The sequence below is a fragment of the Lepidochelys olivacea genome (genome assembly GCF_965140295.1).
Source record: "Lepidochelys olivacea isolate rLepOli2 genome assembly, chromosome: 4".
NCBI classification, from domain to species: Eukaryota; Metazoa; Chordata; order Testudines; family Cheloniidae; genus Lepidochelys; species Lepidochelys olivacea.
This window is the reverse complement of record NC_140414.1, coordinates 91,973,014-92,000,218: the sequence shown is the minus strand read 5'-3', so window position 1 is coordinate 92,000,218 and position 27,205 is coordinate 91,973,014. Positions and strand designations below refer to the sequence as shown.

The window sequence follows — 27,205 nt, the reverse complement described above, 5'->3', positions numbered from 1 at the left end:
GAAAATTTCAGCCAGTCTTACAATGGACCATTGACCCTACAGGTAGGTTTATCAGTAGGTATAAAGAAATGCCTTTTTCTAGATATCCTTTAAGTACAATTTTCTACTAGTAACCCAAAGTTGTTTTGCCTAAGCAAATTAGGTTTCTCCTCTATTTTTTTAGACTCAGCCAAATATACTCTATTTAACTCTTACCTACCTTGATGATCACTCTTTTATTTTCTAAATTAAATAAGCCTCAAATATTTAATATAATTTGGTTTATGGACTCTGTCCTCAGGTGTCAACAGAACATTGTTGGGTAATTGGATAGAGCAATTAATTTTAAGAGTAGGCACAGAAAGGATTTGGATGGTGTTAAGTAACACATTTATTTATCTGCACCATAGTGTAGTCACAGATTCTGGCGGTCTAGTGAAGTGACTGGAAAGACTCCCATTGCCTTCAATGAGGTTTGGATTGGAACCACAGTCACTGAAATCTAAGTATTACTCCACAGCAGTATGACACTTAATCTTGAGACCTAGGTCTGTTTAGGTGGCATGCCTTTCCCTACATAAACTTGCATGCAATATATGAATAAAAATGCTCCTACCTACTGTCCAAAGTTATAACAATTTTTTCATTCTGTTGATTCTAACACTTGAGAACAATGAAGTCAAGAGTTAAATAAGAGATAAATTGAGTCATGGTATTCTAAGTGATACTATGAATTAGAATTACTGTAGTGCCCTCAGAGATTTTGGAGTTTGTATAAGCTGAGAAGTACTTATTTTTGTATGGTTTCAGAGTAGCAGCTGTGTTAGTCTGTATCTGCAAAAAGAAAAGGAGGATTTGTGGCACCTGAGAGACGAAAGCTTATGCTCAAATAAATGTGTTAGTGAGCTACAGCTCACTTCATCGGAAGTAGCTCATGAAAGCTTATGCTCAAATAAATTTGTTAGTCTCTAAGGTGCCACAAGTCCTCCTTTTATTTTTGTATGACCTATTGGATTACTGGGCTGATGAATATGGGTATAGTTCCATTCAGGTTAGTACAGTGTGGTAGCAGGAGGCTACTGACATGAGTCTGAGAAACTTAAAACTCATGAGTGCCCAAAAGCACTAGACTGGATTTCATTTCACATGTTTTCCTTGTTGGTCTCCAATTCATATACTGTCCAGGCTCAACCATGTTCTGCATGATCAGACTAGATCAAACAACCCATGTAGTATGGCTATGCACAGTTCATAAGGAGATTATACAATATCCTCACAATGTGTGTTCATTTATTTTAAATAAGAATTATGTCATGCTGGTGGAAGGTGGCAGATTGATGGCCAAGACTGAAGGCTTATTTATGTACAGAATGGGAAGTGGCACTCCAAGCTTGCCAAAATTGGCCCATCAAAGTGCCTTACATCTGCCCTAGAGGGACTACTTGTTTGAATGATGGAGAACTTCAGTGTACACACACAATGCTCTGCTGCGGGCTGCGATGGTGGCTTCTGTAGTGTGGACTCTTGTCCACTGAGAACTACCTGCCTGGGAACGCCAACAAACTTCATTTAGGCCGTCAGATACACTACACTGTAAGCAAGGTTGGTGAGGAAGCAGGTCTTACAACAGCTGCAGAGGCAGGCTCAGTGCTCAATACTGGCGGTGAACTCCCCCAGACTGTGGGGGTGGCACAAGCAGAGGATGAGGGGATGGGGCAGGCGGGGTAAGGCGTGAGGCAGAGGAGGGGGTTGGACGGGCTAGATGACAGGAGGGGGCAATGGCGAAGGGAGGCCAGGGGCTGGGACGTGCGGGGGAAGGAGGCTGGGCAGGAGGGACAGAGGACTAGGAGAGGGGACGGGGGCAGAGAATGAGGGCGAGGCGGGGATGAGGTGCAGACGGTGGAGGGACTGGGGAAGGGGTTGGGATGAAGGGAGTCTCGCGTCGCTCCCCCCGCCCTCTCGCGAGGTTTCTGCCGGCTCCTCTCCCCCGGCTCGCTCTGCCCGTCACTCGGGCTGAGCTGCGGCCATGGCCGCCCTGCGGAGCCTTCTGCGGTGGCGCCTGCTGGGTCCCCCGCACTCCTGCTCCCTGCCCGGCGGGCCGGAGCTGGCCAGGTCCCTGAGGGCCGGCGCGGGGCAGGAGGCGGCGGGGCCGGGCCGGCGGGGGGAGCTGGGCATGGCGGCGGGGGCGGCCGGGGGGGCTCTCGCCTGTTACCTGGGCTACCGGCTCTATGAGCGCCGGGTCGGGCGGCTGCCGGAGCCCCCCCGGCCCCGTGGGGCGCAGACAGCCGCCGAGCGCCGACCCGCAGGAGCCGGAGAGCCCGACCCGGCCCGGGGGCTGCTGCCCATCCCCGTAGCGGCGGCTGCCAAGGAGACGGTAGGTGTGTGAGCGCCGAGCCGGGAGCGGATAACGGGCCGGAGGGGGGATGCTGGTCTCTGGCTCGGGGTCCGGTGCCTCCCTGCTCCCCGCCCCGGGGCGGGGGTCCCTGGCAGCCCGTGTCCAGCAGGGGGATGAGCAGAGGTGCGGTGGTGCCCAGCGGTTTGGCACCTGTGTGTGGCGCGCCCCTAGGATTGTGCCCCCCGTGTAGACTTATATAGGCGAGTCAGGGGCAAGATTTAGGGAAACACAGTTTCAGGTCCAAAACTCGTGTCCATTGTACCTTAAAGGGATGCTGTCATGCTCACAACCGAGCTTCTTGTCTGAGAACTTAACCCCGCAGGTGGCTGACCGAAAGACTGGAGAGAGAAATAGTTTCCGCTCTGTCTTTTCAGTGTGAATATCTTGTGCGTTTGACTATGTGCCAAATGCTGTCAGTGTCACTTTCTCCTAATTGGGTCCATCTGCATGGGACAAGTGCTTGGACTTGCCCTGTCTGTCGGATCAGGCAGAAAGTTAAAATACAAAAACAGAAGTGTAAAAGATGTGTAAACAATCTGTTTGTTTCCTCCTGTATTGTGCAATACAGTTATTTAATAATAGATGACAAGAAGTATGCTATAACAACCACTCCTCAACTTTGGATTTGCTGTCAAAGGGACCATTTACTGTTTTTCACAGTGTGGAACTATCATTATTAAATCAGATGGTTCATTTCATCCAGCTTGATTTAAAAAGTGTATTGTGCTACAAATGGAACTCCAGCTGATTGAAACAAAATTTTTGCATTGTTTGCTTATTAGTTAAAACTATTAATTTTTTAATTCAATAATATCTTTAGATGGCAATTGACAAGATATATCAAACTGCATAAGAAATTATAATTTTATACTGCTTTGTACATATAATTAGCATAACAGTTGGTCATGTTTTGCAGATTAACGTGCTGGCTAACTGTACAGTAATGGAAAATAGGTGGGGAACTGAGGCACAGACTAAATGACTTGCCACAGGTCTCTCAGGAAACATGTGGCAAAGCAGGGAATTTAAGTTGAGTCTCTCAAAATACTGATTTATGAAGTCCTGGATATTAGATGCCCTATCACAGGGGTTCTCAATCTTTTTGTTTCCCGCAACATGCTATAAAAAATCCACAGCCCACATGTGCCACAACAACTTTTTTCTGCATATAAAGGCCAGAGCCGGCATTAGGGAGTAGCGAGCAAGGCCATTCCAGGGCCCCACACCACAATGGGCCCTGCAAAGCTAAGTTGCTCAGGCTTTGACTTCAGCCCCATGTGACAGGGTTCAGGGCCCTGGGCTTCAGCCCTGTAAGTTGGGGCTTCAGCTTTCTGCCCTGGGCCCTAGCAATTCTAAAACTGGCCCTGCTTGGCAGCTCCCCTGAAACCTGCTCGAGGCTCCCCAGTGGGCCACAGACCCCTGGTTGAGAACCACTGCCCTATCATATCTAAAACTGGGGCATAGTGACATGTTTAGTGCATAATGACATAAATGTTGATTATAGAATGATTTTTATACTGTAAGACGTATCAGAAAACATAGCACATTTTCACAAACTGTTTTTTTTTTTACTATTAACACGAGTGATTTGACACAGACAGTCCCTCCCCTAAGGAGCTTACAGTCTTGTAGACAGGATGCACAGGGAAAATTAAAGTAGGAAAATTGCTTGGGGTTTTGTCTGCTTTTTAAATTTTTTAGTGCTTATAACCTAATTGCCACCTGAGGCTTGCTACCCTTCAATCACACCCTTTAACCACCCTTCTGTACCCAACCCTTTACCAAACTACTCTCTCCCAAGACGCCCATGTAGTATACCAAACATCCACAACTACTGGTGTTGAGAGGAAAAGATATTAAAGGGGTGTGTGTGTAGAAGGGCTAAAAGAGGGCAGAGTTAAAATTGCGGTATGTGATCTGCAGTATATGGTAGTTCTTATGATGGTTAGGTTTGTGTCTGTATGTGGAAGAATAATGGATATGTGCTGCTAGGTGGCTTAACTTTCACTTCCTGGCTTTTGGGCGTTTGTATCAAGTATGCTTGCTATACACAATTAACTTCATAATTACGTTTTTTCTGTATTAATATATCTTACACACTAAGCTATGGTAAATGTTGTAAAGTGAAGCACTGAAAAGTTGGGAAATTCAAGAGTTAGGCTGCCTGTGTAACCTGAGTTCACTCCACTTGTGGGTATACGTTGTGATTACATTGCTGCCCCCTCCCCAGGATCCCTTCCTCATTCATTGTGCAGGCTGGATGGTGCTTACTGAATGAGCAGTTATTCAGTATTTTGGTTTCACTTTGAAAGTGTGCCCCCATGCCTAAACTTTTTTAAAAGCTAACAAAAATTCTGTCATGATGACATATTGCCATCCACATTACTTATCACCAGGGTTGGAATGTTTAGATCCATTGCCACTGCCACTTGAATTAACAGAGAAACTAATGGCCATAGTAGGTTGACATCCTCCATGTGGACCAGCCACTAGAAGGGGCTGAGACACATACTTGGGGTTTCACAATATTTGCTGACAGAAAAGGAATGATGAGACTCAAGAATCTTGGGTTCCATCCAGGTTCCGGAGGGGAGTGTGCTCTAGTGGTCACAGACAACCTCACAATTTGACCCCTTCTGACCCTGTCTCTCCAGCCTGTTTCTGTCTTTCCTCCCTTTTCTCCAGAGCCTCCTTCCAGTCCCAGTACTCCCTATGAGTTTCCCAATCTTAGAATCATAGAATATCAGGGTTGGAAGGGACCCCAGAAGGTCATCTAGTCCAACCCCCTGCTCAAAGCAGGACCAATTCCCAGTTAAATCATCCCAGCCAGGGCTTTGTCAAGCCTGACCTTAAAAACCTCTAAGGAAGGAGATTCTACCACCTCTCTAGGTAACGCATTCCAGTGTTTCACCACCCTCTTAGTGAAAAAGTTTTTCCTAATATCCAATCTAAACCTCCCCCACTGCAACTTGAGACCATTACTCCTCGTTCTGTCATCTGCTACCATTGAGAACAGTCTAGAGTCATCCTCTTTGGAACCCCCTTTCAGGTAGTTGAAAGCAGCTATCAAATCCCCCCTCATTCTTCTCTTCTGCAGGCTAAACAATCCCAGCTCCCTCAGCCTCTCCTCATAACTCATGTGTTCCAGTCCCCTAATCATTTTTGTTGCCCTTCGCTGGACTCTCTCCAATTTATCCACATCCTTCTTGAAGTGTGGGGCCCAAAACTGGACACAGTACTCCAGATGAGGCCTCACCAATGTCGAATAGAGGGGAATGATCACGTCCCTCGATCTGCTCGCTATGCCCCTACTTATACATCCCAAAATGCCATTGGCCTTCTTGGCAACAAGGGCACACTGCTGACTCATATCCAGCTTCTCGTCCACTGTCACCCCTAGGTCCTTTTCCGCAGAACTGCTGCCCAGCCATTCGGTCCCTAGTCTGTAGCTGTGCATTGGGTTCTTCCGTCCTAAGTGCAGGACCATGCACTTATCCTTATTGAACCTCATCAGATTTCTTTTGGCCCAATCCTCCAATTTGTCTAGGTCTTTCTGTATCCTATCCCTCCCCTCCAGCGTATCTACCACTCCTCCCAGTTTAGTATCATCCGCAAATTTGCTGAGAGTGCAATCCACACCATCCTCCAGATCATTTATGAAGATATTGAACAAAACTGGCCCCAGGACCGACCCTTCTGGATCTTCCCTCCTTGGGTTCCCCTTCTTAGTTTCCCTTCCCAAATTACTTCCCCCATCCTCTCTGACCAGCCAGTTCCAATCTCCCTGGTGTCAGCACGTAGAGCAGTGAAAGCACAGGAAAGAGGGTGTCTCTTCTTTCAGTTTCAGTGTCCTGTGCCACAGTGACCTTCAGGAGCCAGGAGAAGGAATTGCAGGGAAATCTTTCTCATTCCCTGCAGACCTGGGTTGGAGCATGCTTCGTGCAGATGGCATCTTCTGAGAATTTAGCTGACAGACAAGTCTTTACTGAGCATGTACAACTTGAGATTTTTCGAAGGTCGTAACTTGATCAGTTTTTCATAACAACAGAAAAAGGTTGACACTGGGATGACTCCCTCTTCCAAACTTCAAGTTCCTGCTCCAAAGCATGGAGTTACTAGAGCATTTCAACAAAGGAGTTGGGAGATTTTTAATATGGGCAAAACAATTAATTTTTTTCCAATCCCACTTTGGGAAATAACTGAGCAATTCTTTTGCTGCAACTTTCTTAAAAAACCTCAGCTTGAGGCCTCCGCCTGCAATGGAAAATTTCAGCCTGAAAGGTTAAAGTTTGGTAAAGTTTCAAACAATTGAAACAAAGTCTTACAATGGGAAGTGTTTGCAAACCTTAACTACATGCATCATTACCAGCTCTGCTTATGATATTGTATATAGACTTATTTTCATCATAAAGCTGGTTGGACTAGTGTTGAGTAGTGACCATTGTTTCTTTTTGGACAGCTGTAAGCCTTCAGTCTTTGAGTAGTTTGATTCCATCCAGTGCAGGGGTTATGAGGTATTAGAAACATTGGAGAAGAAGGTTTCTCCAATGTGACTGGCTGTGTTATGATTCTTATATACTAACATTTTGAGAGCTTGATAGAATTTAATAATGTGATGCGGTTATTGGACTGAAAAGAAAAATATACTTTGAAAAGTTTCTAGGGTGGAGATCTCTCTATTTTAGGTACTTTTATGGCCCACATTACTGTAGTATCTGAGCACCACACAGTTTCTACTGTATCTGTGATGTAGGAGATAAAGGGATTCCCATTTTTACAGGAGGGAACTGAGGCACAGACTAAATGACTTGCTAAGGTTATCTCAGGAAACTTGTGGCAAAGCAGGGAATTGAAGCAGGGTCTCTCAAGCCCCAGACTAATGCACTAACTACTGGACCCTTCCTCACTGAGATGACTATTCCTCTTAATTAAGCTATACAAATATGGTAGCAAAGAGTCAGTATACCTCTCTAAGATGTAACACCTGGGATAAAATAGCATTCTTATATTGTTACTGTAGTACAAAAACATGATGCCGTGTGCGAGTTAAGCTTGCTATATGCATGACATACCTACCACAAAAGCAAGGAAGTAGAAAAAGTAAGGCAGCTGCTTCAGAGAGGATCCTGAACTGGTTGAACAGTTTCACAGAGCTTCTGGTTTCCATCGAAGCAACCACTGCTTCAGTGAAGAGCTGGAGTGCCCCTGAACTGGCCGAACAGTTTCACAGAGCTCTTGGCCTTCGTGAACCGACAGCTACTACTTTGATCCTGTCTATCAGTAAACCCATGGTCTGTACTGACTGAAGTGATCCAGATTGCTCTGTGTGATTGCCCTGTTCTCATCATTATTTACCCTCGGGCAGTCTGTCATCTGAAGATTTTGATCAGAAATGACTTTATATTTACTTCCAGATAATTGATGAAAATATTCAATAGTGTTGGGCCTAAAACTGATCCCTGCAAAATCCCACTAGAAACTGCCCTCCCCCATTTGATTATTTTCCCCACTGATGATTACTTTGTACAATTTATCAGTTAGCCAGTTCTTAATACATTTAGCATATGATCTATTGATCTTGTATAGTGCTAGCTTTTAAGTCAAAATATCATGTGGTACTACAAAAGTCTACTTCTACGCAGTCACCTTTATCAGCAAAACTTGTAATCTGAAGGAAAAAAATGTTTGTTTGACAAGACCTGTTGTCAGTAAAACCATATTGACGGGCACTAATTCTATATCCATCCTTTAATTCTTTACTGATTAAATTCTGTATCTGTTTTCCCATTATTTTGCCTGGGAGTGGTGTTAGACCAACCACCCTATAGTTACCTATGCTTCCCACTTCCCCTTTTTGAATATTGGCACCATATTAGCAGTCTCTCAGTCTTCTGGAACTTCCCAGTATTGTAAGAGTTATTAAAAATTAACATAATCAACGGGCCAGAGTTCTTTCACCAACTTTTTTTTTAGGTATCTTGCGTGCAAGTTTTCTGGGCTCCTGAACTACAAATGTTTATCGCTAGTAGATGCTGTTCAGTGTCTTTGTTAGTGGACTAGAAAGCAGTTCATCCTGCTGTGATATGAGTCTGTCATTGTCATTCTTTCCAAATACAGAACAGAAATACTTAAACTCTTCTGCCTTTTCTGCATTGTTATTAACAAATTACTATCTCCATCTGGTAATGGGCCTATGCCATTGTTAGTTTTGTTTGTTGTTTCTGATATACTTAAAAAACAAACACACTTGTCCTTTGCCATGCCAGCCATGGATTTTTTTAATATATATTTTACAGTTTCTAATTGATATTGTTTGCCATCTACTTCAAAAAGAAAAAAGGTTAAATTTATAATTGCTACATATACTTCCCTTAGTAACCAGAATGGGATTTTTAAACAAAATTGTCCTCTTTTGCAATGGTGGGTTTGTGGCTTTTGGGCCATCTAAACTCTTAAACAATTGCCAATTTCATTCACATTTTTCTGTCTAAATTCTTCATAATTTTCCTCAACTGAAGCATTAAGTGTATATCTTGTGGTTGGGACTGTCCTCTGTTTGTCCATACACAATGTAATTGGATCATGATCACTGGTTCCTAGGCAACCAGCAATTTCCAGTCTAGTGGGAACTCTGTCTTCATCTGGATAATGAGATCCAAAATAGTTACTTCATCTATAACTTTTAGTAATTTGGATATTTTACTGCTTGCTATATAAGACCTTCAACATATTTATCCCAAATTGAAGTGCTCCATGATGACACCATTTTTTTTTTTTAAATTACCACACATAGGTAGGTGTTTAAGTGTTCTGGAAATTAAACACAAGTGTTTTCTTTTCTAAAGTGTTTTTAAGAGAACCAGTTATCGTCACTAAATGCTTATTTCAATACAGATTTTAGAAACAAGTTACATAACCACCGATAATAGGTTTGGTTAAAACCACTCTCTTCGGATCTAAACATTCGTTGTTTATTATGGTTTTAAGTTCCCTAGACTGGCTTTCTGACTTGCCAAGAGGGTGTACGTTCTAGAAGTGGAGTGTCTCACCTGAGAGAGGCCTGATGTTGGTCCCAGAGGATTGAATTCCAAGAACTAACCATAAAAACCTCCCAGTTGATCTTCATTGCTATGACACACCCTATTACTGGGGATAGAAATATTCCAGTTATTCTTTACTGAGGTATTTATAAACATCAAGACCATTGTTTTCTTTCAGCATCTGAGGGCTATGTTTTATATTTACTAAACTTTTAGAGTTGTATTCATCCTATTCAGAGTTTAAGTGAATATGAAACATAAGTGTGTTAAGATGGCTTCACTGAATTCAGTAACTCCATTGATATTTTTTTCATTTATCCTTCTAAGATGTGATTTGTACTCTCACATTCCCATATGTCTCTTATTAGAAAGCTGCTTTTCAGTTGTTTCTTTAAGACAACTCTAACCCATGCTTACTTAATGTGGTTCTCTGTCAAGTGGCTGGACATACAGGCTTATGAGTTGGCTACAGTCTTTGAGCTAACAGAGGTGATTCTTTTAGCACAGGTAGTAATGGCTCATGCATTTAGATCCAGAAGTCCTGAATTCAGTCCCTGCCACTGACCCAACGGGGGCATCAAATTAAATATGAATCAAACCTTACATATTCACAGAGGAAAATATTATAAACAAAAAGAATCCTCATTGTCATAAATATAAAGGGAAGGCTAACCACCTTTAAATCCCTCCTGGCCAGAGGAAAAACCCTTTCACCTGTAAAGGGTTAAGAAGCTAAGATAACCTCGCTGGCACCTGAACCAAAATGACCAATGAGGAGACAAGATACTTTCAAAGCTGGGGGGCGGGGAACAAAGGGTCCTCTCTGTCTGTGTGATGCTTTTGCTGGGACCAGAGCAGGAATGCAGGTAAGAACTCCTGTAAAGAGTTAGTAAGCAATCTAGTTAAATATGCATTAGATTCTGTTTTGTTTAAATGGCTGATAAAATAAGTTGTGCTGAATGGAATGTATATTCCTGGTTTTGTCTTTTTGTAACTTAAGGTTTTGCCTAGAGGGATTCTCTATGTCTTGAATCTGATTACCCTGTAAGGTATTTACCATCCTGATTTTACAGAGATGATTCTTTTACTTTTTCTTTAATTAAAATTCTCTTTTAAGAACCTGATTGCTTTTTCATTGTTCTTAAGTTCCAAGGGTTTGGGTCTGTGTTCACCTATGCAAATTGGTGAGGATTTTTATCAAGTCTTCCCCAGGAAAGGGGGTGTAGTGCTTGGGGGGATATTTTGCAGGAGGGAGACATTTCCAAGTGGGCACTTCCCCTGTTATTTTGCTGGACACTTTGGTGGTGGCAGCTTTTAACCTAAGCTGGTAAAAATAAGCTTAGGGGGTCTTTCATGCAGGTCCCCACATCTGTACCCTAGAGTTCAGAGTGGGGAAGGACCTTGACACTCATATTCTATAAACCAATTTTATCAGGCTTTTAACTTGCTCATATGCTTCACAAGAAGACAAAATTTTATAGTTCGCATCCAACAGATATATTTCTTGGTGTCTTTTTTAATTTCAGTACAAACATGAAGAATATGCAAGTATTTGTCAGTGTGGATCCCACTGCAAGCAGCAATGTACCTTCTGCACACAAGACCAGATTTTTTTTATAGCAGTGTCCATTGGGACCACTCTTGTGCTTCCTTTTGCTCCTGTGTGAGGGCATAAAGAACATCATGCCTGTGATACTCTCTTAGTTCCCTTTTGCTGCTTGTGGCAGCAAGATGGTACCAATGAATTTCTAACCTGTTAATTCTTAGTTCAGGCTAAACTTCTTTAGATGTACTTCCAATCTATAATATTTGACTACTGGGAACTAATCTGACCCATATGGACCGCACTCTACTGTGTAGACCTCTCTGTATATCCTGTCCCCTGTACAGGGTTCCTTAATATGGTGACATTGAAACCTGCATGCTTCAAGCCCTGTTCATCCTGGACTGGACTAATCCCTTTTCAGGATGGACATAATAGGTATCTCTTGTGCTTAGGGAAATCACATATTTCAAGCAGATGCTCAGGGTGCTTGTCTCTCTTTGCTAAACAAGTTGCAAGAAGCGAGTCCGTCAGACATGGAGGAAACTAGTTTCAGAATCCTACTGGTGGATAAACCAGTATCCTCCAACATCCTCTTGAGCAGGCAGGCAATGCCTAAGACTAGCATGGAGAAGATGGCACCAAGGAAAGATCTGGCCCTGACATCAGCCCTGGTACAAACTGACATGTCTAGCATCAAAGAGGACCTCAGCACTGAAGCTGACACCAACATCTCCAATATCAAAGTGAAGTACCTAGACAGACTGCTCTGAGTGTAGAGGCAGAAGCTCAAGAAGAAGCTCACTATTCTCTCATTTAAAAAAAAGACACTGCAAAGAGTCTGGAGAGAAGTTCACCAAGCCCTGCACAATGTCAAGGGCTGGGGTTAAGGAGCACTACAGCATTTGCTCAAGAAACTTCCTGAAAAAGCACAAGATCAAATCCGCACAGACACACCCCTGGAACCCCGACCTGGGATATTCTATCTACTACCCAAGATCCATAAACCTGGAAATCCTGGGCGCCCCATCATCTCAGGCATTGGCACCCTGACAGCAGGATTGTCTGGCTATGTAGACTCCCTCCTCAGGCCCTACGCTACCAGCACTCCCAGCTACCTTCGAGACACCACTGACTTCCTGAGGAAACTACAATCCATCGGTGATCTTCCTGATAACACCATCCTGGCCACTATGGATGTAGAAGCCCTCTACACCAACATTCCACACAAAGATGGACTACAAGCCGTCAAGAACACTATCCCCGATAATGTCACGGCTAACCTGGTGGCTGAACTTTGTGACTTTGTCCTTACCCATAACTACTTCACATTTGGGGACAATGTATACCTTCAGATCAGCGGCACTGCTATGGGTACCCGCATGGCCCCACAGTATGCCAACATTTTTATGGCTGATTTAGAACAACGCTTCCTCAGCTCTCGTCCCCTAAAGCCCCTACTCTACTTGCGCTATATTGATGACATCTTCATCATCTGGACCCATGGAAAAGAAGCCCTTGAGGAATTCCACCATGATTTCAACAATTTCCATCCCACCACCAACCTCAGCCTGGTCCAGTCCACACAAGAGATCCACTTCCTGGACACTACAGTGCTAATAAACAATGGTCACATAAACACCACCCTATACCGGAAACCTACTGACCGCTATTCCTACCTGCATGCCTCCAGCTTTCACCCTGACCACACCACACGATCCATCGTCTACAGCCAAGCTCTGCAATACAACCGCATTTGCTCCAACCCCTCAGACAGAGACAAACACCTACAAGATCTCTGTCAAGCTTTCTTACAACTACAATACCCACCTGCAGAAGTAAAGAAACAGATTGATAGAGCCAGAAGAGTTCCCAGAAGTTACCTACTACAGGACAGGCCTAACAAAGAAAATAACAGAACGCCACTAGCCGTCACCTTCAGCCCCCAACTAAAACCCCTCCAACGCATTATTAAGGATCTACAACCTATCCTAAAGGATGACCCAACACTCTCACAAATCTTGGGAGACAGGCCAGTCCTTGCCTACAGACAGCCCCGCAACCTGAAGCAAATACTCACCAACAACCACATACCACACAACAGAACCACTAACCCAGGAACTTATCCTTGCAACAAAGCCCGTTGCCAACTGTGCCCACATATCTATTCAGGGGACACCATCACAGGGCCTAATAACATCAGCCACACTATCAGAGGCTCGTTCACCTGCACATCCACCAATGTGATATATGCCATCATGTGCCAGCAATGCCCCTCTGCCATGTACATTGGTCAAACTGGACAGTCTCTACGTAAAAGAATAAATGGACACAAATCAGATGTCAAGAATTGTAACATTCATAAACCAGTCGGAGAACACTTCAATCTCTCTGGTCACGCGATCACAGACATGAAGATCGCTATCTTAAAACAAAAAAACTTCAAATCCAGACTCCAGCGAGAAACTGCTGAATTGGAATTCATTTGCAAATTGGATACTATTAATTTAGGCTTAAATAGAGACTTGGAGTGGCTAAGTCATTATGCAAGGTAGCCTGTTTCCTCTTGTTTTTTCCTACCCCCCCCCCCCAGATGTTCTGGTTTAACTTGGATTTTAACTTGAAGAGTGGTCAGTTTGGATGAGCTATTACCAGCAGGAGAGTGAGTTTGTGTGTGTATGGGGGTGGGGGGATGTGAGAACCTGGATTTATGCAGGAAATAGCCCAGCTTGATTGTCATGCACATTGTGTAAAGAGTTGTCACTTTGGATGGGCTATCACCAGCAGGAGAGTGAATTTGTGTGGGGGGGTGGAGGGTGAGAAAACCTGGATTTGTGCTGGAAATCACTTTAGATAAGCTATTACCAGCAGGACAGTGGGGTGGGAATAGGTATTGTTTCATATTCTCTGTGTATATATAAAGCCTGCTGCAGTTTCCACGATATGCATCTGAGGAAGTGAGCTGTAGCTCACGAAAGCTTATGCTCTAATAAATTGGTTAGTCTCTAAGGTGCCACAAGTCCTCCTTTTCTTTTTGCGAATACAGACTAACACGGCTGCTACTCTGAAATCTTCTTAAGATAGCAGTCTCTGCTGGCACAAACTAAGTCTGGCAACCGTGGTGACTATGGAGCATCATGGCTCCAGCCCAAAAGAGTTGCAGGCCATAACTGAGGGCTCAGAGGTGTTCAAGTGGATAGACAATGTTCTGTGCTTCATGAAGGACTCAAGCTACCCTTCGTACACCCCTGCTCTGTACCAGAAGCTCTACAGTCCTCAGCCCCAGCTGAAACAATGCACATGCCCTGCCAGTGCAGACAACCATGTCAAGAGGCATCCAAGACACAACAGGGGCACCTGCCTTCCTCAGCAACATACTCTGCTCCTATGACACATGAGTAAGGTTAAGATTCTGTCACATGCATTTTTAGTAAAAGTCAGGGACAGGTTTTGGGCAATAAGCAAAATTCACAGAAGCTGTGACCTGTCCCTGACTTTTACTAAAAATACCCAAGGGTGGGGTAAAAACAGCTCTGCCAGGGCTTGCAGCTGCTCCAGCCTCATTGCTGCTCCTGCGGCAGGGCTGACTGCTGCTGCTCCAGCCCCAGAGAGGCTGACCTAACCCCAGACGATGTTAGGGCTGGCCCAGGCCTGGTCACTGCTCAGCTGTTAGAGTGGGATGGGGCTGGCCATTGGACCTCTGTTTGGGCGGGCCCAGAAAGTCGTGGAATCTCTGACCTCCATGACAGAATTATAGTCTTACACATGAGCAGATTTGATGAGACAGTTGAGAGCCACATCAAACCTAATTGAGAGAGCACAATTTTTGGAAACTGCCTCATCCCATCCCAGTGAGCATGGTCTGCCATGACATGAGTCAGATATAGGGTGACCAGACAGCAAATGTGAAAAATCGGGACAGAGGGTGGGGAGTAATAGGAGCCTATATAAGAAAAAGACCCAAAAATCTGGACTGTCCCTATAAAATCGGGACAGCTGGTCACCCTAGTCAGATAGGTGTTAGAGGTGTGTGTACATTTAATTCCACTCTTTACCCCTTTCCCTCTTCAGGGACCTGTCTTATGAGAGCCCACCAAAACCAGAAGTAGCTTAATTGCTTCATCCAAGAGTCATAGAGCAGGTCCCAAAATAGCTCAAGTGAAGAGACTTCTCGGATTTCCTCATTCTGTAGAAGAAAGGGGTTTTCTCCAATCCTCAACCTGAGGAGACTCAACATATTACATACCATCCTGAACCTGAGACAGTAACATTTGCCTCTGTCATTCCATCTCTCCCTCTCAAGGCTGGCTTGTGGCTCTTGACTTACAGGATATGTACTTCTACATTTCAATCTACCTGGCCCATAGGAAGTACCTAAGACTATCAGTGGGGCCTAATTGTGACCAATAATGGTTCTTCCCTTCAGAGCATCCACAGCACCAAAATGTCTGGCAGTAGTTGCAACACACTGTAAGAAGACAAGGAATCCACATCTGCTTGTACCTGGATGACTGGCTGATCTGTTCCGACCTGCTCCTGGAGACTGTCAGCCTTGGAATATATCCTTTCCCTGTTCTCTCAGCTAAGATTCCTTGTGAACTGAGAAATCATCTCTCATACTACTGCAGGTGGGAGTCCATAAGAGCTGTGACTCCAGATCAGCAAAGACCTGTGTGCCAGAGGACAGGTTCAGATATCTGCAGTCAGTGGCATATGAACATGAGAGTGTACACATGTGACTCTGCCTGCCAGACTTCAGCTGTGGCCTTTACAGTTGTGGCTGAGGTATGCATATTTCCCATCCAGACCTCATGTGAATAGCAGGATCATGGTCCCACCTCAAGTCCTCTGAGAGCTTGGTTTGTGGGTAGGCCCAGTAAATATGGGGGGCTGGGGAAATTCATGTCATTCTTGGTCCGCTCCATGATGATGGCTTTTATGTGGACACACATGGGACAGGCTGAGCTGCCCATCTGAACCATCTGCAAAAATCAAGGCATGTAGTCTCAAGAAACCTGAAATTACACGTGAACATCCTGCAGCTGAGGGCTGTCAGAATGGGCTGCATGCACAGCACAGCTGGATACTAGTTTTAAAAACAAAACAAAAATCCCCTGGCCTCAGCATGAGGCCTATGTGCACCTATAGTGGGAACCATACTGACTACAACATCTCAAAGAACCATATGGTAAGTAACAGTTCTATGAGTCCTTTTAAACTGAAAGCAAAGAGAACTGTCCAGTTCTGTAAGGAATGTCAGGAAATGCAAAAATTAGGGTTTTTCATAACATTAACTTGCCTCTACAGCGCGCACACACACATGAAATTTTTGATTACTAAGTAGGCTATTAATTCATACCTCTGTGTGTGTGTGGTATATGCAATGTGGGCAAGTTAACAATAGAAACTTAACTCTTGTGTGTGTCTAGTGTTTTAAATGTAGTAACTTCTCTTAAACAGGTAATCTAAAACACCTATAGAAGCATAATAAAGAATACATTTTGAGAAGCTGGGATTTGAGAATTCCAGATTCCAAACCATTCTGCTCCTAACACATTGATATAGTGCTAAACCTTTTTTCGTAATCAATATTAATGATGGAATATTGGTAACTTATACATCTAGATAGCTGAAAAAGAAGAACAGAATTTTTAACCATCAAAAGTTTAATGTAAAATGTTAGTGCTAATATTACTATTTTGGAACACTGTAGTTATGTTCTAGTTAAACTTTATCACAAGGATTCCCTGTAAAGTCTTATTCAAACCAGTCATTCTACACAATATTTTAAATACATTCCATCTTGCAATGCTTGTAAATATTTTCACATAATATCCTTGTCACATATTTTAAGAGAGATCAGTTAGCAGGAGAGTTGGCTGTACTAGAAATAGAACTTTGCTAAGCATCAAAACAGTTTTGTCTACTTTGGGGTTTTCCCACACAGAGAATTTGATGTTTAACCTGTTGGCCACCCACCATGAAAATAAAATGTATACTGCTTTTATCTACTTGGAAGCATATTAAATAAGCCTGAAGCCAAATATAAATGAAGGGAGCTGAGTACAGACTTTGAAAACCTTTTTATTTTAATGATTTGTACAGAACCTCATTGATTTCATACAGGTTACTTTGTAAAAAGAAATCAGTGAAATCTGCTCATTTAAAACATAATTGTTAAAAGATTAAACTATTATAATAGAATACATGTTTGACTGCTAGCAAAAGATATTTCCTAGTAGTAAATAGTGGCTTCTTTAGGTGAAATCAAATGCTAGTCTTCTTTCTTTGTGTCAATTAGAAAAAGCCAAAGTAATACTTATGTGATCTGGAGCATAGCGAAGTCTTCTCTCTTATGTGGAGATGGCTTATGATAGGGCAATTTTTTCTTGCCTTATATAGCCTGTAGACTATTTGACATTATTTGTTGATGCTTTGAGGTGGTGAAAGGCAATGTATTGTTCTGAACTTAGATAACTGATATAATTGGTTCAGGTAACCTTTCTAGAGCATTATCAGCTTGTAGGCATCAGTTTTCCTAATTTTCAAGCAGCAAATCCTTTATTTGGCATTAACCTTGTCTCCATGGGAAAACCAGCTCTTTTGCCAGAGTGAAACTTTTGAATTATTGACCTAAAGTAACATGAGACAAACACTTGGCAGTGAACTTGTCCTTTGTGGTGTTTATAGGAAGGATAATGATGTAATGTATTATCTGAATGCTTTATTTCCATTAAAATTGAGCCATAGCTTTGTAATTACTGCTTTCAAATATATTAAGAGTTTACAACAACTGCAGCAGTTTAATTTTTATGCTATTGTGCAAAATGGGATCCTGGCTTTAGGACACTTTATGGAGGTGCAAAGCTATTTTACTGTGCTGCCTGGGTAGCTGTCACTATAAACAGTTTGAGATATAAACAGCTGAGCAACTCTCTGAGATTAGACAGTTAGTAGGATGGATATGAAGTCCTAAAATGAGAACCCTGGGATTAAACAAGCCTAAGGGGAAGTTTGGGTGAAATATGGTGAACTCTTGGTGAGTACAGGTGTTTCAAGGACTTTGCGGCTTGCTGTTATGTCCACTGTGGAAAAATAGAGATGAACTCCTAGACAGGAATGAGTTATGGACACAGCAAGAGACTCACTCACACTTTTGATATTTCCATTTGAGTGGGGAATGAGGAGAGAGAAGTAAGGATAAAAGAGAATAATTGTACATAGAATAATTTCACTTCACTCCTAAAACACTTATAAAATTACTCAACTTACAAGTGAACTGTTTCATACACAAATTGCCTCACTCACTGTTGGAATGCCACCACATTTAAGGCAAAAAGTGGTAGCTATGTAATAGCACACCGCATGTTACATAATAGGACTATCCATCTTCTAAAACGTCTTTCTTTTTTCTTTTGTTTAAAGCAACATTTTCATGATTGATCCTAAATATAATATGCTTCCCTAAATGCCAGGTATACAGTACAAATATGCCTCTTAATCAGAAAAGACTAAAATTCTCCAAGGCCTGCAATAGTGTTTACATCAGTGTTTTTAGTCTATCTGCTCTAAATACAATACTTCTGGGAAGTGACTTTCAGGAACATGTTAGGGGCTAGATGGTCCTCCATCTGTTTAGTAGGGGATTATCATAATAATTTATGGACATATTTTAGAGCTATATATGTATATTTATATATTATAAAGCTTCTCACTTTAGGACTTCATATCCATCCTAGTACCTGTCTAATCTCAGAGAGTTGTTCAGCTGTTTATATCTCAAACTGTTTATAGTGAGAGCTACCCAGGTAGCACAGTAAAATAGCTTTGCACCTCCATAAAGTGTTTAGGACATATACAGAATAACTTTGATTTTGAGACTATTGTAGGCCCCATTTGAGAAGGTTGCTAGTTTTTTTAGTGTTCAGGATGTTTGTAAGACATGTTTAATATGTAAGGAGGCAAACATATGTCCCTTCAAAAAGATATTGCCAGAATATGATTTGATTTTCAAAATGGCCTTTATTCTCCCTGATGATGAAAACCTGACAGTAAAATGTATCTTAGAGGGAAAACACTTTTCATAATGTGTGAACACTTGGCTGCTGTAGGTTTACTTATGACTGCTGACATGAACTAATCCATTTTATAAAAATTGCTGTGAAATATCTTTTATGCAGAAGTATATGTGAGTGTTTTTTAGACAGGGGAGACATTTAAAGTATGCCATTGGAATATGGACAGGAACATCAATTTGTCACCTGCTTTTTTTTATTATGCTATTGCTGTGTACCATTCAAAATTTTGAGGGCTTGTCTACGTGTGTGTGTGTGTGTGAGAATCAGCAGCTTTTTGCTGCATCTAAGGTTACATGCATTATCCAAGCTGCAGTAATAGCATGCACATGGGATGGTGTTCCCTCTGTCAATGTACATCACTGGGTACACATGGGCAGTTTGCCGCATGGTGTTCTCAGAGGGTATGCTTCACTGCTGAGCATTCTGCATTATGGAATTTTTCTCACTGCATTGTGGGATGCCTAGCAGAAGCCAGGATAGATAAAATTGTTTAAAATCTCATGATTCATCTGTCTTTGCTTCGTATTACCTTTATGGGTGGTCTAGTGCCACTTTTGAATTGCTGTCTCACCACTATGCTGGCAACCTCTGATACACACAGGCTGCTTGGGCTGTATTTTAGCACTCAGCTGGTGGAACTTGACTGGAGATTTCACGTGCCACACCACTGAATAGATGTAGCAGGAGTGTCTTCAGTGATGGTGGAACTGGGACGTAGATGAGAGACACCGAGGAACTCCTAGAAGAGGACTGGTTCCTGGAGCAGCTTCACAGTGTACAGTGCAGATTCTGAGCTCAGGTAACGAGAATGTATTGATAGGAAAGGATTCACCTGCAGATCTGGGATTACCAGCAGTGGTGAGAGAATTTTAGGATGGGAGGAAGGCAACCTTTTTGGAGATGTGCTGTACTAATCCTGGAGCTACAATGGCAGCAGAGCAGCATGCGGCGCGCCATATCTGTGGACAACAAGTCACAATTGCCATCTGGAAGCTGGCCACCCCCAAGTGCTGCTGGCCCATAGCGAACCAATTCGGTGTGGGGCGATCACCATTGGGGACCACTGTCATACAGTTGTGTGATATCATCGAAGAGTTACTGTTGTATTGGGTTATAATTAGGGTAAATGGGCATGTTTTAATGTTTTTTTATGGTTTTATGGTTTTAATGATTATATTAACCAATGAGACTGTACCTTTCCTTAGAAAATAACTGAAGTACAAATGGAAAAATTGATTAAAATTGATTATTTAAATCCCAGCTTTCCTCTTGGTGATTTAAATCAACCCATCTTGTGGGTGAATATTGTCAGATGCCTATTGCTCTTATTTTGAGTCTTAGGCCCGAAATTTGTGCAGCTGTTAACCCATGGCAGGGCGGGGGTGTTGGGAGTTCTTTGTGCAGTGTTTATGGACTGTGGAAGTACTATGTTGTGGCAGTCCTTGTTGTACTTGTCTTGGCTGGCCTATTTGACATTATTGAATACTGAACATTTAATTAGTGTCTTTGACATTATTAAATTGTAGAACAGGGGTTGGCAACCTTTGGCATGTGGCCCATCAGGGTAATCCACTGGCGGGCCGTGAGACATTTTGTTTATGTTGACCGTCCGCAGGCATGGCCCCCTCCCGCAGCTCCCAGTGGCTGTGGTTCGCCATTCCTGGCCAATGGGCTCTGTGGGAAGCGACAGCCAGCACCGGCCTGCGGCTTACCACAGCTCTCATTGGCCGGAAACAGCAAACCATGGCCACTGGGAGCTGTGGCGGGCTGTGCCTGCGGATGGTCAATGTAAACAAAATGGTTTGTGGCCCCCAGCGGATTACCTAATGGGCCGTGTGCTGACAGTTGCCAACCCCTGTTGTAGAACATCATTACAGCAAGATTTATTGCCTACACAGTTTATTAGTTCTTTTTTTTCCAAGAAGAATATAAGGGAAGGAATACATTTTAAATATCAGTTGAGCTTTTTTTAATCAAAAGAATCATGGCAGAGAATTGCATAACCTACCTTATTTGAAACTGAATGATCAAGTGTATAGACTAAATCAGACACTTGCAGTTCTTACCTGCAAGACCAAACTCAGCTGAAAGAAGAAATGATGAAGTACAGCAGCAGCAAGAAAATGAAAATGGCATCATTCTTCTAATAAGAACAACTTCAATAATACAACACATATAGATGGTCATTAGGTCAAAGGAGACTACTAAACAACTTATAGAAAGCTATTAAGATAACTGATGTATAAACACATTAATAAGTTTGGACTAAAGAAAGATGTTACTATGGCTTTACGAGAATGAATAGACTCTTCAGGGTCTGGGAGCTGACAGTGGGAGGAGGCTGTTGCTTTAGGTTGGACTAATGGGTTGACCTGAATTAAGATGCTTTATGTTTATTCAGCTAAGTCTCTGATAAAGACTGTTAAATTACTAGCAATGAATTAAGACTAGTAGATTTACTCCTGGGAGAATTCTGCGCCACTGCACAATGCAGAATTTTGCAGAATACTTGGTCCTGCTTCACTGTAGGGACCTGAATTCGGTGACCTCTTGAGGTATCTTCCAGCCCTCTGCTTCTTTCTTTTGGGATTAATTTTAAAAAAAGTTTAATAAAGAAATAATAAAAAAACAACGTTAAATGACTTACTGCTTGTATGTTATCAAATGCCACACATTTCACAAGCTATCAGTGGAATTATGCAATGTGTCAAAGCTTCAAGAAGAGACCCTACAAAATCAGACAATAATACACAGCTAGAACATGTTAGGGTGGAGGAAAAAGACACACACAGAGACCTTCACAAACAGGCAAAAAGGGAAAGTGGGGGCACAAGGGAGGGGAGATGTCTGGCATTGTTTGCGCTATCTCAGCAATCTTTATTCAAATGTATCAAGAAACATGGTCCAAATGTCTTCAAATTTATTTACTTGGTCTCTGCATCGATGAGTTACTCTTCCTTCACTACAATTCAGACACGTCTGAATACCACTGCTCTAGTCTGGGAATAAGCCTACTCTTTCATTTTTGTAAAATTATGGGTTTGACAATCTTTGCGGCCCTCAAGAATCAGCGTAGTACATGTGTAACCTATGATATAATTTTCAGCTGAGGTTTGGTTGCTGAAGCCAAGCGTTATTTTAATTATTGTGTCTGTCTCTTTCCACAGCTGCCTGACTGTTGGACAGTCCCCCAGCATATGCATCAGGGTCCATTTTTCTTCAGTTTAGCACCAACTAACATCAGAGGACAAAGTCCCCAGCCCTAAATTTCTATGATTCTGTAACCCATTCTTAGGTAATTACGGGAGGGCGTACCTAGGGACTCATTAGAGCAAGGATACAAAGAGGAGGTACACATATGGTTGCTTTTTCTACCTCTCCATCCCTTCCCAGACAGGAAACAGGTTCAATAAACCAGGCCCAACCCGGGGCAGCAAGGAGGAACTGACCATTAATCTGTACTTATTGCAAGAGATTTTAAATTTAGGGCTGTTTGTTTTCCTTCTCAGCTAAAGCTAACCAAGCTTTGGCTTTGTTTCTGGACTAGGCAGAAGAAAGCCAGGACAATACATCCTGACACCCTGCAAATTGGGCCAGAAAAGGGAAAAGCTCAAAGGTGTGTGTGCCAAGGGCCACGATGCTTCTTTCCTGTTACTTTTGGCTATGGCTGTGTTTCTGTAGATCTGTTTTCATGTGTATACAGAACAGTGTTTAAAATTAACTTTATCAGTATAAACTGACCTTATGCTGCTCCCGTGCTGAGCTGGAGAGTGATGGTATGGGAGTTTGGGGGTGAAACTTGGAGGGACATGAACTGGAGGTTTAGGATTGGGCGTGGGGGTGGTATATGGAAAGTGGCCAGGCTCTCGGGTTTTAAAATAGAGGTCTGTATGGGAGGAGTGAGCACACTGGTAAGGAGAAAAAGTACTGGCAAGACATGGATGTCAATATGACAAGAGGTCAGGTTGTAAGATGATGGAGTGTAGGGGATCAAGAAGAGCAATTTTATTCATGTGAAACTTTAAAATGCTTAACTTTCTGGATATAAAGCTTTAAATACTTTAAAGCTTTGAATATGGATAAAAGCTTTTCCCACCGCTATCTACTTTTCCATTTCCTACCCACTTTCCCTTTCTAACACTAACCTATCTCCTACGAGAAAAGGAGTACTTGTGGCACCTTAGAGACTAACCAATTTATTTGAGCATAAGCTTTCGTGAGCTACAGCTCACTTCATCAGATGCATACTGTGGAAACTGCAGAAGACTTCTGTTACTCTGAAACCTATCTCCTACGGAATTGCTAGTCTCCAAAAGGGTCTGTCAAAGAAGGACTTCCCTCCCGCTGACCTTAAAAAATTTAAATAGGTTTGGTGTATGTCACTCTTTTGAGAAAAAAATAAAACAAAACAAAACACCCACAAGAAATAACCCCCTAAATAAAAACTCTAAGGAAATTCAGAAACAGTTACTTCATTAAAAAGAGTTGTTTGAAAGTATGTTACAGTGGCAACCTAACATTGCCAAAAAAGTATTAACTTTTATAAGGAAAATTTATCTTTTATTTTTAAAAACGGTGTATAAGGAGACCAAAACCCCAACATTAAAAACTGGGTTGACCATATAAGTCATGACGTGATAGAGAATGATGAAGGTTTACATGACAGCTGGCAACTGGCTTAGTCCCTTAACTTAACTGGCTAAGTCCCTCAGTTCCAGATTTTTAATGTTTGGGGCTTTTATACTGTTTGTTTTTGGGTGTCAGTGAGACTCCCTTAAAACATACTTTCAACCCTAATACTTTGTTTAAAAAAAGATTCTTGCTTGTGAATAGAAACGTTAATTTTGAGGCTGAAAGAAAAAGTGTTGTAGATTTTGTTTGTTTTTTGGTAAATCCTATTAAGCGAAGCAGGTCAGCTGATGAGGTAAACCAGAACTAACCTGCTATTCATAAAATTGAGATAAAACTGCTAATCAGAAGTTCGTGACAGTGCACTTAAGGGAAATGGCCACGTCCAGTTTTTAAAAGGCACAGAACTATAACATGATATAAGATCATTGTAAGTAGTAGACAAGATTGCCAAGAGGATTAGTAAATAGAAGTCTGAAAAATCTTTTTTTCTTTTATTTGTCAGAGATATGCTTTCATGAAAGTTTTTGAAGATTGCCGATAATTACTAAGAGATTTGGTTTGGATAAGCTTTAAAAACTTCAAATAGAAATTGGAGTCTTTTTGACTCTTACCCCCCTACTTTGTCAACACCACTGTACTTTCCTTTAGAATTTACCTGGCTTTGTGAATCTTACTGAATGATCCATCTGTTTTGGTGCTCGCGCTGCTTCAGTAAAACTTCCCCAACTCTGAGACTTATGCAGTCATAGGTGCACCAGAATGTGCTTGAGTTAAGTAGACAGGGAGCAACTTGTAGCATAACTAAGGCTGCGAGTTTGTCACAGAGGTCATGGAAGTCACAGATTCCATGACCTTCGTGACTTCTGCAGTGGCTCGTATGACGGAACCAAGGGCCACCTGAGCAGCTTGGGTGGGCCCTGGGCCAGCCGCACTGGCCGCTGCTGGGGCAGTCTCGGGCCACCGCCCCTCCCCACCCTGCAGCAGCAGCAGCAGGAGTTTGGGTCGGGAGCTCAGGGCTGGGGCGTGGGAAGGGGTGAGGGCCCTGGCAGCGCTTATCTTGGGTTGGGGGCTCCCCAGAAGTGGCGACATCCCTTGGCTCCTAGGGGGAGGCGTGGCCAAGGGGCTCTGTGTGCTGCCTCTGTCTGCAGGCACCACCTCTGCAGCTCCCGTTGGCTGAGGTTCCCGGCCAACTTCCTTGAGTACTGGGTGTCACTTTATTTTTATTGTAGCACTCAGCATTTAAGAAATGTTAAAGTATGTGTCTGACAATGCAGTAAATACGGTTGGAAGTGTCTCCATGGAAACATAAGCAACACTACTTGATATGGTCTGAATTGCTCAAAGTGCACAGAACCTCAACATATCCTCCAAGTACTGCACCTGAATAGAAAAGTATGCTAAAACTTCCTAAGTGATCTATTATGATTATACTTGTTTAGTAAATTCTTAAAATGCAATCCTACTGTGAAAGATGACGGGGCAAAAATGGCACTTATGCTTGTTTCCTGTGTGTATTCAGAATTGTATCTGCTAATATTAGTGCTAAAAATAATTGTCCACTCTCTAGCCCTGCAGAAGTTGCACAAACTAAGAGGGAATGATCTGGATTCTCTTTTTTCATATATATCATAAACAGAATTGTTAACTAAAACTCTGATTTTAGGGATAATCTGTTACATCTGTGCAAACACACTGAAGAGGATGGGTTGCACAAATTTCACTGAAAGCATAACCTGAATGCAACTGGTTTGCATGTGTATAATTTGAGAGCACAATTTGGCCTGCAGGATCTTTTATTACTGCTGATGGATGTCCAAGAAGGAAAGAACCCAGCTTTCCATTCTCATTACATGGTGACTTTGCAGGGCAGGCAGTTAGAAAAAACATCTTATCCTTGTACATTTGATTTGGAAAGCACTGGAAAATGTTAAAACTTGGGATCCCAAAATGCCACAGTTACAGTCACTTCTCAAGACTGTAATGTCAGCCTATATGTGATCTTAAAAAAATTCTTAATGGCAGTTCTGATAAACTATTACTTTGTCCGTAGCAAACATTTTTTCTAAATTTAAATTTGATTGTTTTGATATATTTTAAAATATATAGAAATGTTAACCTAAAATGTAGAAAAATATTTGGACCTTCTGGAAGGAGCCCTGTGTGTGTGGTTTGCACTGCACAGAAGAGGTCTTGTTTGTCCCCAAAATACTATTAAATATGCCCTAGATACACAGACAGGGATCTCCAGTAAAGAGGGATATCCAGTAAGGAGGATCAAGCAGCTTCACTTTCTTCATGGGAGGATAGTGGGGGACTGATAGTCCTTGTAATCTTGGATACAATGATTTCTAAAAATAAAAAATTTTGAATTGCATGATACTGCTGTATGAATTGTAGGCTCTCTCTCAACCTAATAGAGTCTCTGAATCTGAGAAATTTATTGGCTTCCTAATTTTGCAGTTTGTGAGTTGTCTTGGAGGTGAGAAAGTGATTCATAAGAAGTTCACTTCCACAGAACTTGTTAACAATTGGCAGAAGCAAATACTTGATGCACTTATTTTTTTTTTCAGTTCTCCTTCCTCCTTCTCAACATAGATTATGGATTATTTCCTTCAGGTCACAAAAAGTTTCTCACCTATTTTGCCAAGTGATAGAATAGCTTTACATAGCCAATTATTTTAACTTCTTCTGCTAGGAACTGAGGAGGCAGCATAACAAGTGACTGCATATAGTCTTTCAAGATAAATCTGTGGTGGTACTTGTACAGGACCCTTGTTTAACATATCTACAAGTGTAGAAATTGAAAAATTTGACAGCAACTTCATCTAGATTGTCCCTAATGAGGTTGAATTTTTATTTTTATATGTATTTTATTTTTGGCTGTTTGGTTTGTTTTATTTCTGACCTACAGTCCAAAGTAACTGTTGTCATGTGTTCCCAAAGAGAAATTTTCAACCAATTGTTGACACTCAGCCATTTATGAGCCCAGCCCTGCATCTGGTCTACAACACCAATTTAGTCATTGGGAGGGCTACAAGTTGGAAGCAGCTTGGTTTTATTTCACCCCTGTAGTTTTACTTTATGTGTTACTTTTTCAGGTGACTAAATGTTTGCATTTTGGAAATCAGAACTCAAGAAAGCCTACATTTGTGACCACCCAGTAAATATGCCTTTTCCTTTTAATCACTGAAATCTAAACCTCACCCTTACAAAGATTTCTGAAAAAATACCTTCCATTTGTAGTTTAAGACTGTTATCTCTTGGTGGACACTAACTGCAAACATCTCTTAAGCTTGTTCCCTTTGTTGGAAGTGTTTGGACTCCTCTTTAAAAATAAACTTTCTGTGGCTAGTTTCTTGGGTGGTTTAAAAAAAATGAACTACTGTTTAAGATCTGTTAATTGTTGTCTTTGACTTAATAGTTTCAAAATTGCTTAGGTGGCAAAACTAACTCAGTGGTATGTCTGTGAAATGAATAAAAGGGTAGAGTGACATTCTAGCTGTTTTATTGCTTAGATATTGCTTTCTGATTTTTAAAT

General features: G+C 42.1%; 1 protein-coding gene across 5 annotated transcripts in view; it reads left to right on the top strand.

The window, feature by feature from the left end:
* Positions 1 to 1,952: 1,952 nt before the first annotated feature.
* Positions 1,953 to 27,205, top strand: part of MICU3 (mitochondrial calcium uptake family member 3) — a 151,481-nt gene continuing 126,228 nt past the window's right edge. For 4 of the 5 annotated variants that reach the window (XM_084625411.1, XM_084625410.1, XM_084625408.1 and 1 more), the window contains exon 1: positions 1,954 to 2,353. In XM_084625411.1, the coding sequence (XP_084481537.1) occupies positions 2,006 to 2,353 (348 nt within the window). In that variant the 5' untranslated portion in view covers positions 1,954 to 2,005. Of the gene's footprint in view, positions 2,354 to 27,205 lie in introns of all 5 variants that reach the window. The other variant, XM_084625409.1, reaches the window with a different exon arrangement.